General features: G+C 44.9%; 1 protein-coding gene across 1 annotated transcript; it reads left to right on the forward strand.

Annotated features, from left to right (window-relative positions):
* The first annotated feature begins 10,712 nt into the window (after window positions 1-10,712).
* Window positions 10,713-13,147, forward strand: LOC123440092. Its single transcript, XM_045116673.1, has 9 exons — window positions 10,713-11,072; window positions 11,269-11,345; window positions 11,473-11,701; window positions 11,803-11,957; window positions 12,054-12,099; window positions 12,194-12,285; window positions 12,375-12,471; window positions 12,570-12,626; window positions 12,714-13,147. The coding sequence occupies exons 1-9, from the start codon at window positions 10,929-10,931 to the stop codon at window positions 12,819-12,821; spliced, it is 1,005 nt and encodes a 334-aa protein (XP_044972608.1). The 5' UTR covers window positions 10,713-10,928; the 3' UTR covers window positions 12,822-13,147.
* Window positions 13,148-13,763: the final 616 nt, after the last annotated feature.

The raw sequence follows: 13,763 nt of genomic DNA on the forward strand, positions 1-13,763 counted from the left end.
ACGATCTGTCCCGCGATCCATCACGATCCACCCCGATCTAGTGCCGAACGGACGTCACCTCCGCGTTCAGCACACGTACAGCTCAATGACGATCCCAGCCTTCTTGATCCATCAAGAGGGGCGGAGAGGTAGATGAGTTCTCCAGCACGGTGGTCTGGTAGTGGTGGTGGTGAACTAATCGAGCACGGCTTCGCCTAAGCACCACCGAACTAGACTAGAGGAGAAACAGATCTAGAGAGAAGTAGAGGGAGCACGTGGCTGTTTTTCTGTATCTCAAAAACCCTCAATACCTCTAGTATATATAGGAGGGAGGGAGGGGAGGAGGCAGCCTCAAACCCTCAAGGTTTGGCCGAAATTGGAGGTGGAGGAGTCCTACTCCAATCCTACTACGAGTAGGATTCCTCCTTTTCACTTGGAAACCCTTTCCACCTTTTCCACCTTTGGGTTTTGTGCCTCTCAAACCTCATGGGATTTAGTGGGAGCTTATGTCAGCCCACTAGGGGCTGGTTTGTATCCTCCCACAGCCCATAAGGCCCCTCGGGCCATGACACCCCTCCCGATGGTCCCTGGTACCCTCCCGGCACTCCCCGTACACTACCGATGAGCCCAAAACTTTCCCGGTGATCAAAACAGGACTTCCTACATATCAATCTTTACCTCCGGACCATTCCGGAGCTCCTCGGGACGTCAGGATCTCATCCAGGACTACGAACAACTTTAGGTTACCAACACCTATAACTCAACTATATCAAAACGTCACCGAACCTTACGTGTGCAGACCTTGCGGGTTCGAGAACTATGCAGATATGACCTGAGACACTCCCCGGTCAATAACCAATAGCGGGACCTGGATGTCCATATTGGCTCCTACATATTCTACGAAGATCTCTATCGGTTGAACCTCTATGTCAAGGATTCAGTTAATCCCGTATGTTGTTCCCTTTGTCCTTCGGTATGTTACTTGCCCGAGATTTGATCATCGGTATCTCCGTACCTAGTTCAATATCGTTACCGGCAAGTCTCATTACTCGTTCCGTAATACAAGATCCCCTGACTAACTCCTTAGTCACATTGCTTGCAAGGCTTGTTGTGATGTTGTATTACCGAGTGGGCCCCGAGATACCTCTCCGTCACACGGAGTGACAAATCCCAGTCTTGATCCATGCCAACCCAACAGACACCTTTGGAGATACCTGTAAAGCACCTTTATAGTCACCCAATAATGTTGCGACGTTTGATACACACAAGGTACTCCTCCGGTGTCCGGGAGTTGCATGATCTCATGGTCATAGGAACAGATACATTGACATGCAGAAAACAGTACCAATAAACTGACACAATCATATGCTACATTTATAGTTTGGGTCTTGTCCATCACATCATTCTCCTAATGATGTGATCCCATTATCAAGTGACAACACTTTCCTATGGCCAGGAAACCTTGACCATCTTTGATCAACGAGCTAGTCAACTAGACGCTCACTAGGGATAGTGTGTTGTCTATGTATCCACACATGTATTTGAGTTTCCAATCAATACAATTCTAGCATGGATGATAAACGATTATCATGAACAAGGAAATATAATAATAAACAATTTATTATTGCCTCTAGGGCATATTTCCAACACCATCGGCGGTTGATTCATCTTGCGTTGTTGAAATGGCTGAAGAGGTTGACTCTCCCGAGGTTGTCTAGTCCCCGGGGTGCGCTGTGGAGTGTCGAAAAGGCGTGATGTCTCAAGATTAGGGGGGAACCGGCTATCGTGCCTCCTTCGATGAACTACCTCTGAGGCATCTCGACAAAGACCCGGTTGCCAGGCTTTTGCCTTCAATCGTTCGGCCTCACTCTGGATATGGGCGTGCAACTCTCTCATACGAGTATTCTCAGCACCAATTTCGTCTTGAATCTTGGTCATCTGCGCATGAAGTATTGTCAACTCCGTGTTATGCTCCTCCTGATTTTCTGGGGTTACTGGTCCCTTCAGGGGTTTGGTCATCTCTGCCATCAAATCCTCCATAGCCTGGGTCGGCGTCTTGCTTGACCCGACGGCCCCTGAAGCTAGTGCCGACCCGTCAGGGCCGTTGGCTGCTCCTGCTGCGGTGGAATTTTGAGCGGTCACAGTTCCTTCCATTTATACAATGGCTTGGTGTGGCATCTTAGAAAACTCTAGATCACCGGGACAACCCCCAATCCTGCCATCAAAAAGCGGACAGATCAACTCGGTGTCTGCAACCGAGGATTCGCCATCAGAGTTAACCAGATTATCCCCACTAGTTACGGAGTTGTATGCAAGATCAACCCCCTACTGAGTGAAGCCCACGAAGGCGTGCCTCCAGCCTGCTTGAAAACTATCGGACCACTTGCACCGAGCCGACTCAACGATGTCGGCGCAGATGTCCGGCTCGGGTCGTGATGCGTCGATCTTGCCGATGAGCATGTGGATGTTACCGAAGGGAACTCGGTACCCGTACTTGATTGCGCCGATCTCGAGATCCCAGTCTAAGTCATCGATGTAGAGATTTCCACCTTGGTCATCTCTCCTATCTCTTATCCCTCGATCCCTCGGAGAGCTCCCTTCAAGAACTCAACACCACCGTGCGCTGGCCCCATGGTGGGCGCCAACTGTCGTGGTTTCGTCACAACAGATGTCCTTGTGAAAGGACTTAGGTGTGAGCCATCGCAACTAGGTGGCGGCTTGAGCGGAGTTGATCGGAATCAAGAGACACGAGTTTACCCAGGTTCGGCCCCTCCAATGGAGGTAAAATCCTACGTCCTCCTTTTGGTGTTTATTGATGTTGATCTAGATTACAAGGGTGCACAATAGCTACCTAGATCTCGAGGGTTTCTCACTTGTCCCCTCTACCTCAGGGGCTCCACTTTATATATAGGTGGAGGCCCTAAAATTACAATAGAGTCCGTGTTCCGTGACTTATTTATTCTCCTAGTAACTTAGGCAATTGGAAATCTTCATGTCTTTCCTCATGAGCCAGCCCGTCAGACGATGGGCCATGAGTCAGCCTCTAGTCATCAATCTGCCTCCTGGTCCTTCGTACTTAAAGGGCCTCCGACCCAATTTATAAGCCAAGTGGGTTACCTGCGGGGCAGGTCAACCCATGTAGTATATCCCCAACACGAGGGGATGTCCAAATTTTTAGTGCTTCTATAACATCAGCCGGAGGGAAAAAAATCTTGCAGCAAACCAATGTTCCATGATCCATTTTCATTAAGCAAATAAGAGACAAAAATTATTCTCCATCTCCCTTGCAAAGTGATTGGTTTGTAGGAGAAGGGCCTAGGGATCCAATTATCATGCCACACACAAATATTTTTTTCATTTCATACTCTCTATATTAAAGCTCTTTTCACAAGATCAAAACCATAGCTAATAGCTTGCTATGAAGAAGATGCATTGCCAGAGAAAACCATATCCTTACCATCTGGTTAGTACCTTGCTTTTAACACTTGGGCACAAAGACTGTCTGGTTTAGAGACTAATCTCCATGCTTGCATGGATAGTAAAGCTTGGTTCAAAATTCTGAAATATCTAAAACCAACACCCCCTTTATTCTTTGGTTGTTGTAGATAATCCCTTGCACGCCAATGTGCTTTTCCTTTTGCTTTTTTTAGATCCCCAATAAAAGGTTGATACCATTCTTCTAAGTTCATCACAAACAAAGAGGGGAGTTTGAACACACCCATTATATAGGTGGGCAGGGCTTGAGCTACAGATTTGATGAGAGTCTCCATCCCTGATTTGGCAAGGTGACCGTCTCCCCCTTGGATCAATATTTTTGTCAAGCTCATCTAAAGATTCTGGAACCTTCCCTTGGGCATGCAACCATCTGGTGCAGTTGCGGGTCTAGAGCTTTTGTGGAGCCTGGGCAAGTTAAGCCTAAGTATATAATCTAAAAATAAAAAATTGGGTACTCGAATACACAACATACACTATACCACCAAGCTTCGGAATTGCCGAACCACATTAATAATGAAGTGAAAACATAACCATAATAGTCACACAAAATTTAATTTTAAACCAAGCTAATATATCAATATCCGCTTCATAGACCAAATAAAGTTGAGACATGACAACAAAATGTACATAGCCTACCTTACATAGAGGCCAACTCGCCATGTTCCCAGCAAAAGTAAATCTATCCATACCATATGTCACGAAAAGAGACATACAATTAGCCTAGAAGGAACTGCTATATAAAAAAATAGTTTTGTAATTAAATAAATTTAGTTGTGAGATGTGAAATCAAAATCTTGCATGAATATAGATGGTCAAATTGAACATACCGATAATACGTTAAAGATAATTACGAGGCAAGTGCCCTTCTCGAGACCTCATTGCAGTAAATGTTCGAATAATATCCTTATCATCAACTGACTTGAATAACTCCCACTCGGTGTAACATATCATCAAGTCATTGAACCATTCATTATTGATCTTGCTACGCAATTTAGTCTTGATAGTTTTCATGCTGAAGAAGCTCTCCCAACAGATGTTGTTGACACCGGCAATATCAAAGCCAACTCAATAAGTTGGTATACCAATGGAAATACCAAATGTTTCTCAGTTTCAACCATCTTCACTGCCAAACTTTGAACATCATCACAAGTAGAAAAAGAAGCATGCCTTTTCACTTGACTTATATAAGTGAGAATCTCCTCTCTAATTATTCCACGATCATCATTGGAAAAGTCATCATGATAAATTTCAGCAAGATGGGCAAGCTTATCAACATTAAACTTTGAGAATCAGTTATTGGAGTCAAGACATGAGAAGCAATCAAGCACACCATTAGCTCCTTCGCTGAAGGAGTGATCCATCTCCACAAAAAATTTATCAATAGCAACACAAAAAATCTCTGCACGGTAATGATGAAGATTAGTGATAATCCTCCCTGCTCTCCTTGAGTGACCACGAACTAGTATTACTTCATCCATGTTTGGCACTGGAATACTATTAGCAGCATAAAATTCTTGAACATCACAAAATAAATCATCCCAACCACTCTCTCTTAATGTTGTGAGCCGAGCTTTGACATCATCGACTAATTCCATGGAAAGCACGATATCAAGATCTTTTCTTTGCAATACTTTTGAGAGCTCATTTGTGATGCCAAACAACTTCAACATAAGCTTTAGAATGAAAGGAAATTTAAAGCTCACCATTTTTTGCTCAAACGTGCTGCTTGAGATGGCCCACGTCCATGTTCATCAACCGTACTAAGCACTTGTAACACGGAAGACCACATTTGATTCAAATGAAGCAAGGTAGTATGATGGGAACCCCATCTATTATCACCTGGCCTAGCAAGGGTAGTTGATTGGTGCAAGCCCCTTCCCGTACATATCTCACCACTCTCATGTCTATGCATAATATATTGGTGGTGTGCCTCTGCTAATGCATCCCTTCTCTTGCATTAAGGAGATGTAGTCACAGAAATCATGAATAGATGGGCAACTACTAGCAACAGAGACAACCACCAACTACAAACGATGAGCATAGCAATGGATATAAAAAGCAAAGGGGTTTTCCATCTATGATCTTTTTATGCAAGCCATTAAACTCTCCTCTCATATTTGAAGCACCATCATATCCTTTCCGTAGTATTCTTGAAATTGATAACATATAATGATCAAGAATACTATAAAGAGCATTATTTAGTGCTTCACATGTAGTATCTTTGACATGCTACAAAGCAATAAATCGTTCCACAACCTTTCCTTTGTCATTCAAAAACCTATATAAAAAACAAGGTTAGTTGACAACGTAGAGAATAAATGACAACGAAATAATGAAAGAAAGTGAAATTACTAACCTCAACATCACCGCCATTTGCTCTTTAACGGATATATCACGTGATTCATCAATAAGCACTAAGAATTGTTCATCACCAAGCTCTGCCATGATCCTCTTGGTAAATTAATGTGCACAACACATCGCAAGCTCATTTTGAATGTAACCGAATGTCAACGTGCAATTTTTTCCACCATGATAAAAAGCATCTCTCACTTATTCATTTTAAGTTTTTTTTTCAAATCTATCATCTTTGTAAAGTTTCCTTTGTTCAAATAAGTAGAGGATTCGTCATGTCCCCAAAAATCCAAGCCTTGTGCGATGAGATATCTTGAACAGCTCACAGAACAAGTCAAGTGGATCTTATACATTTCTTCTAATTCCTTGCTTGCTCTAGCAATATTGCTTGCCACACTTTGTCTTTGGTTACTATAATCATTATAATGATTGACGCAAGAGTTGTGCTTAATTACTACCAAGACAACTAATATGATCTTTGAAGGCTTTATATGCATGCTTCCAATATGTAAATCCTTCGTTGGTAAATACTTCATAACCAAAGTGCTCAGCCCTTTCAGGTTGCTTAAAGAGAAATGAATAAAGACAATAAGCTGCCTTCTTCCACTCACTGTATTCAATCCATGGATGTTTTTATACCAAGATTTAGAAAATGCCCTTGATGTACGTGAACTTCCAAATTCTGTACGGGGAAATTTATTCAAATCTGGTTGCATTGCACCCTTCAATACATATGCTCTTCTCACTTGATCTTGAATATTAGGAGGATACTGACTAATTTGTTTCCTCTTTCCTGGATCACGCTCGATATCATTTGGATTAAATTCATTGGCAATTTTAGGAGTAGGAGGTGGTTGTGACTCCACTTCTATTTCCGGTTGCACATCATTCACATTTTTAGTACTTGCTCTATCAACCAAAAACCTCCTCATCTCTGAAATTTAATGATAAAGTTTGAACGTAGTTGCTAAACAAGTAAGTAAGAAAATAAGATACAACAAGTGGCATGTTCATAATACATAACTGATAAGTGATAACTCCTTGTACATTCAATTTGAACGTAAGAAAATTTTGCATGAGTACCACGATCTCCAAGTTGCCCAACTATTTAGACTGCTGACCGCATATGTATAATTAGTGGGGGTGTGTACCTCGATCAGTATTTCCTACTTTGGTATTTCCCAACTATTCAGACTCCATAGATGAGAGATCGTTGCCCAGTTGGCCCTAATTTCCATGGAGATTTCTTACCGAAGGAAGGTGTGCCGAAGCCGAAGCCGGATGAGAGGAAGGAGGGGATGAGCTACTGAGGAACGACCGTACTAATAGACTGCGTGGGAGCCTTGCGAGCTTGCACCAGCGCCGAGCACAGGGAGTGCGTCTAGTCGTCTAGGGTTCAGCCGCCAGCACCCTTCTGTCGCCTAGTCCTGCGCTAGTTGCGGATGCACGTGAAAAACGAAGAGACACGAGAGAGTCTTTCTCTCGCTTGTTAATTTGGCAGCCACGTACTTCGGTATCGTAGGCAGCCACGTACTTCTCTCGCTTGTCAATTGGGCTGGTTACGTGAGAGAACTAAGGCCCGGTTTTTTTTGCCCGGGTAAACTAAGTTATGGATCATATTAGGGCTTTATTTAATCTACCTATCGTTGCTGCTAGGAACCAGCGAGCCTGGATAAGTGCCCAGAGTCGCCTCGCGGTGGCTCCGCCACTGATCTGGTGTACGAAGGCCAAGGCATTCCTCCTCGAAAAGCAAGCTAGTTTCATTCGGTACCCCTCTTACTTCCTCTTGAATATCAATAGGACAAGCTGCTCCAAACCGAATAGAGCACTTATCAAAGTACAGTGTTTGACCTGTTGTCTTACCATATTGGTCCAAAGCCAATTTAATTTTTTTAGCGTGAGTCCTGTTTTCATTAAAAAATAGTATAGTGTCATCCGCGAACAAAAGGTGTGAGATGCGCGGAGCCCTACGGGACACCTTAACCGTAGTAGTATCACCGCAAGACACATAGTATTTCATAATATCAGAAAGCCCATCAGACACCAAAAGGAACAAAAAGGGGGAGAGACGATCGCCCTGCCAAAGGCCACATGACGATAGAAATGAATCCAAGAGGGCCCCATTGAGTTTGGCAGAATATCTCACTGATGTGACACAAGACATTACTCAGTCCACCCATTGTTGAGAGAACCCCAGCTTTTGCATCACATGCTTCAAGAACTTCCAATCCACCCTATCATATGACTTTGAGGGATCAAGCTTATAAGCACAAAAACTTTTTGTTGGGCCCTTATGTTGTTTAATATGGTGAATGCACTCAAAAGCCACAAGAGCATCATGTGTGGTTATAAGCCAAGGAATGGAAGCGCTTTGCTCAAAAGAGGCAATTTCAACGAGTAATGGTCCCAGAAAGTTCACCAAACATTTTAATATGATCTTATATTATTACTCCTTTCGTCCCAAAATAAATACCACAAATTTAATATTAAAATCATACAAATTTTATATTAGATCAACGATATTTATTTTGAAACAGAGAGAATACATTACAAAGGCTAATTGGCCTCTGATAGGGCAAAGTGGAGGGATTAGGAATTTTGGAAATAAGAACTATAGAAGTAGAATTTACCCCTTCCGGCATAACTCGAGCGTGAAAAAATTCCTTGACCTTTGCTATTACGCTAAAGGAAGCACACAAACGAGCATTCTCTTGTTTAGAGACCTTAGATTCAAGCAAATCTCGCACCCAACATGCATCTAAGGCCGGATCTACAGAAAAAATTCCTTGAACGTAATCATTTGCCAAGGTAGCCATCTCATCGAACTTTGAGAACCACGCGCATCCAGAGCGGTACATTTTAAATTCGTCTCAAACATCTCGGCAAGCCGCCCGTTCACCGCCCGATCATGAAAAATCGACCCAGACGGGCGCCCTAAACGGACCTCAGATGTCCGGGTAGATCGGTATCTCTCATATTCAGTCTAAATATAGGGCGAATATTGGGGCGTCTGAGCGCGTCCAGGCACACCCATCACGTCGGCATGACCCGCATCGACCCCACATATATTCATCCACGTTTGCGTGTCGGACCAAACCCTAACCATTCACTCCACTCCCATCTGCCACCCCAAGCTCACCTCCGACAAATTTTGGCCTTCTCCGGCATGGCGGGCAGCGGATCCGAGTCCTTCACCTCCAGATATGTCGACCAAGAGCTCATCTCACGTGGCCCCGAGGAGGAGATGGTCGTCTGGCTTACGCTCCGCTGCTCCCGGGAGACAGTCGCCCGACGGCAGTGCTCAGACTCGCAACGTCGGAAATCCATTGCGTCCGCACAACCTGTGCATGGATCCCGCGTTGTTGCCTCACCGGAGGTGGTGCGGTCCGTCTGGCTCCGAACGTCGTGGCACACGCGCAACCCCTCCGTTGGCGCATCAAGGATGCACGGGCATCCGCGAACGCAACCAAGCCGCGGTGTGCCCATCGTGCGAGGCAGCGGGCGCGGGAGGCGGCGAAGGCACTCGTGGCGGTGAGCGTTGGAGAGGCGGAGTAACACTCTTCAACACCCTGTATGGTGAACCAGTACGGCTGCGGCAACCGCGTCGTGGTGGACATCGACTCCTTTCAGGAGGGATCCGTCATTGACCTCACATTCATCGTCACCATTCGAATTACGGGCTTCGACGAGTAAGAGTATGGCATCAGAAGCGGGGGAGCTCGACTCACGTGAGCGGCTAGTGTCCCATGCCTCAATATGCTTCGTCGGCGATTGGACAGACATTACAGGGGCGCAGCCAACCGCCACACATGCGTACAATGGAGCCGGACGAGCGGAGCTTGGTATTAGGTTTACGTTTCATGTAATACTATGGATTTAAGATTTCTAATTTAGTATCCGTTTATATAGAATGCATTATTTAAGATTTGACCGGTCAGCATACGCGGACGCGTTTGGACACGTCCGTAGATGTTTGAGGGGTCGAAATTGTTAAGCCCGGATGTAAATGCTCTTAGCTCTGTGATTTTATTTGCCAAGGGTTGGTTCACCTAATCCGCTTAACCTCGCACCTAAATCTCAAACGCTTGATCCCCTCCCGCACCCACACCCGCACCTGTTCCAGTCAAAGCGGCCTTCTTGAGACGTGGAATCAGTAGGCTGCCACTTCACCAACTGCCCTGAAATCTGCTTCACGGACACGCTCTGCGCCGTGTCTTGCTTCAGACCCTTCCATGCATGAATCGCAAGACAATGATAAAGAACAGAAAACAAGCCAAGTTATTTATGTGTTGACCCAGGATAACCCACACACGAGGACGCACGATATGCGGCCACGATCCGCCGATATTGCAGCGCTACTTAATCACGAAGGCAAGGCGACTGATGCGCCTTGCAAGCACTTGAGCAGAAACATATCTTCGAGAACGGGTTCTTTAGCATTTCGGGCCCTACAAATTCGTGACATGATCTTTCTCCGTTCCCTGTTATACAGGCCTGCAAGCTTTTCTTCCTCTCTCATTTCTACCAACTATTACGATCTCATATACCATATCCTAATGTGTGTGTGTGTGTCGTGGTACAGGTACGTATATTTTCCTATAAAGTGACTCTTGACCCTACATGTATTTTCAAAGTCAAACGAAAATGTGCCATCTTGTGACCCTTGGGACCGCCAAAGGAGTGCACACGTACGCGTACATATGTTGTTGTTCCAGGCACAAGTCAACAACAACACTAGAGAGAAGAGAATATGTTTTTTTTTTGTTTAATTCGTGAGACACGAATAGAGCCGTTGCCTTTAGTATTTTCCCTCCAATAAGTAACCAACCCTAACTACTCCTACACTCCCATAACGCTTCTGGTGAGAAAAAAAGGGAGCGCACGTACTCCCCTTCCCCGCAGACGCCAAACCCAGTACCGCACCGTTGCCATGATAAAATCAAATCCAAGCCCTGGCTGTCTATTTATCTATTCACGCACGCTGCTGCTCCAATCCATCATCGTTAATCCGGTCAAGCCACTCGTGATTGATCTCCGTCCCATCTTCGCCAAGATCTTCGTGTTGCTCTGCATTGCGAGGAGTCGGTTACCCGTGCAAGAAGATGCAAGAGGCCTCGTCGTCTTCTCTCCCGGCGCTGAGCAGCGCCTACCAGCCTCTCCCGTCGCTGTACCTTGGGTTCTTGGCGATATGGGCGGCGTCGGGGATCTCCTGGGCCTTCAGCTCATGGAGGAATCGGCACTTCCAGGTCTGTCGAATCCTGCCGTTTAAATTCAACAATTTTATTTTGTTTTTCTTTCTTCCAGAACTGTATGAACTTTTGACAGAATTTTCAGTGTGTAAACCCTGCTTTGGTCGTCCGATTAAATTGACAGAGATTGTTGATTTCGTCGTAAATTTCGTTGTTGCTTAACTTTATATATGTTTATTTCGTTTTGCAACAGGCAAATAACCTTCAGTGGATCCTGGCCTTGGTTCCCCTGATCAAAGCTTTGCAAATGGCACTCTCATTTCTGTTCTGGTGAGCAGTCTGATTCTGTTTTTTGCTTCTTCACTATGTTCAGTTTGACAACTTTGATCCCTAAAAAAATTATGAACAAGCCTCTGAAGTTGCTGCAAAGGGTCTGATTTGGGTGACGTGCATGCAGGTACTCGTGCGTCCACCTTCAGACATGCTCGCTGTGGATGTCGTTCGGCGTGTACGTGACGGGGATCCTCTTCCAGACGGCCTCCTTCGTCTCCTTCATGCTCATCTCCCACGGTTACTGCATCATGTACGAGCGCCTCTCCATCAGGGAGAGACGCACGACCGCGGGTCTCGGGTGCCTCCTCTACCTTAGCCTCATCGGTTATAAAGCTGCAGTCCCTTACTTCACCGTAAGCTATCTGTCTTCTTCTGGATTATTTGGGGATGCTATAGAATTAGTAGCTATCTAAGAAGCCAGATGATTAGAAACTGTGCTCTGATTTTGGAACAGGGGTTTCTTCTGATGAACTACTTCGCGTCATTCTACATCATATTCCGCCGCACATCGCAATGCCTGTTGGTTCTTCGCGAGCAGCTTAATTTCGTGGAGGAGGAAGACATCCATTCACTGCATGGGACACTCAACACCAAGTACACAATGTTCAAGTATGCAGCCCGTATTCCTGACGAACTCTTACAGTGTTTATACAATCAAAATATTAGTTCATGTGCTTAGCTAGCTTCTTGGTTTTTTCTCTTCAGGAGATTTCAGGGTACAATGCAGGTGGCAGCGGTGGCATTCATCATGGTAACTACGGACTGCACATGCACGGCCTATTCTTATGGTACAATCAGTGGCAATAATGCTTACTGAACTGTGATAGTGTCATTTGTGACTTCAGGTGTACATGAGGGCTGACGATACGCCGGATAACTTCTGGTTCCGCGTGTTGGTACGCGAATGGGTACAGTTCTGCATCTTCATGTACATTGGGTGAGTACAGATTATCTAAAGACAGGGTCTTTACAAGCAAGCGAAGCACCATCATGAGCTGAAATGTAATGTGAATTCCAAATGTTCAGGTGGAACTTCAGGATCCCTGAAGCATCACTCCACCTGCCGGTCATGCCCCTGATGAAGTCAAACTGGACGATTGCCATGCCACCCATTTACAGCGTGGTATGGTCACCTAACCTCAGCTCATCTCTTTAGCATCCTGCGTTCTTGTGGTCTGAAAAGCACGACTGAAATGCGCCGTCCTTACGGTAACCGCACAGGAAATGGATGCAGCCGATTTCAGAGGCCTCGTCTCGGACGAATGGCATGTTGGAGTGGTAGGCAACACTGCACATATTAATTCAGTTATTTATCCATCTTTTTTGTTCTAAAACATTTGAATCTAACACCTGGTGATACCGCAGAGGACTTCTCGTGCCGACGCCTGCTATTCTTCAGAACCGTTGCTGGTGCTAGTCCAGAATCCTAGCCCCAAGGTCTCCCGTGCCGCCATAGCTTCAGGCTTCAGTTGAACAAGGACAAACAAGGTTCATTTCTGAGACCGGGAGATGCAGAAGATCCCATCGACCAACTGCCTGATCCGGAAACCGGTGATAGGACGGTTGAGCTGCAACAGAGAAATATTGAACGCCTCGGTGCACTAGTTTCCTGTTAGCGCTAGGAAATAGTCTGCAGTTTTCTGTACACTGACAAACAGAGACGCGTTCGCTTCTTCATCGGTGAATCCACCTTTTTTTGCATCCCAAAGTATATTTCGTTCTTCCCCAAGTACAGGAAGATCTTTCACATGTGAAACACACATCCAAAATGAATGAGTAGCAATTACATTTGCATCGGATAATGTGCAGTACACTTAAAGATGAGTTAATTACAACCGTGATACATCAACTTGGTCGAAATTAACAGATTCATACATAAACTTTTAAACCCCACAAAACTCATACACGAACTCAATTGCTGTAACAGTTGACTACAAAACAATCCTGCGTGTGACATATCGGCTGTCAAGTCGGAAAGGGTCCGGTTCTGAATTATTGCACAAACCATCCATGTCTTATGCATGAGTAACACATGACCCCGGTGACATATTAAGGTTCAAAAATGGCATGAAGTGTCTTTTGTTCGATATACTGTCATAGCGTACATAATATGCCTACAGATTACTAAAAAACTTTTTGTGATAAAGAAAGAGGAGAGCATACAAATTAAATTCAGTGCATAACATAGCATAACATAACATCAAAAGGCAGACTAAACATGTCTACATTGACACTTCTATGCAATTAACAGATTTAGAGCATCAAAAGGGCATAAAAGTTTAGTGCACCACAACTTGTTCAACTCTAAACGAAACTACTCTATGGCCGACACTTGGTGCAATACCAATGCATGGTTAATTTGGAGAGGATGCTTGACCCGGTGGCTGTGCAACACTAAGCAATACCGATGCATGG

Source organism: Hordeum vulgare, chromosome 3H (genome assembly GCF_904849725.1).
Source record: "Hordeum vulgare subsp. vulgare chromosome 3H, MorexV3_pseudomolecules_assembly, whole genome shotgun sequence".
NCBI lineage: Eukaryota > Viridiplantae > Streptophyta > Magnoliopsida > Poales > Poaceae > Hordeum > Hordeum vulgare.

What these genes read in the sequence shown, in the direction of transcription:
- LOC123440092 (XM_045116673.1), top strand. Translation starts at nt 10,929, where the DNA reads ATGCAAGAGGCCTCGTCGTCTTCTCTCCCGGCGCTGAGCAGCGCCTAC. An exon ending in GGAGGAATCGGCACTTCCAG is followed by an intron (nt 11,073 to 11,268) that starts GTCTGTCGAATC and finishes GTTTTGCAACAG; the next exon opens with GCAAATAACCTTCAGTGGAT. An exon ending in CTGCAGTCCCTTACTTCACC is followed by an intron (nt 11,702 to 11,802) that starts GTAAGCTATCTG and finishes ATTTTGGAACAG; the next exon opens with GGGTTTCTTCTGATGAACTA.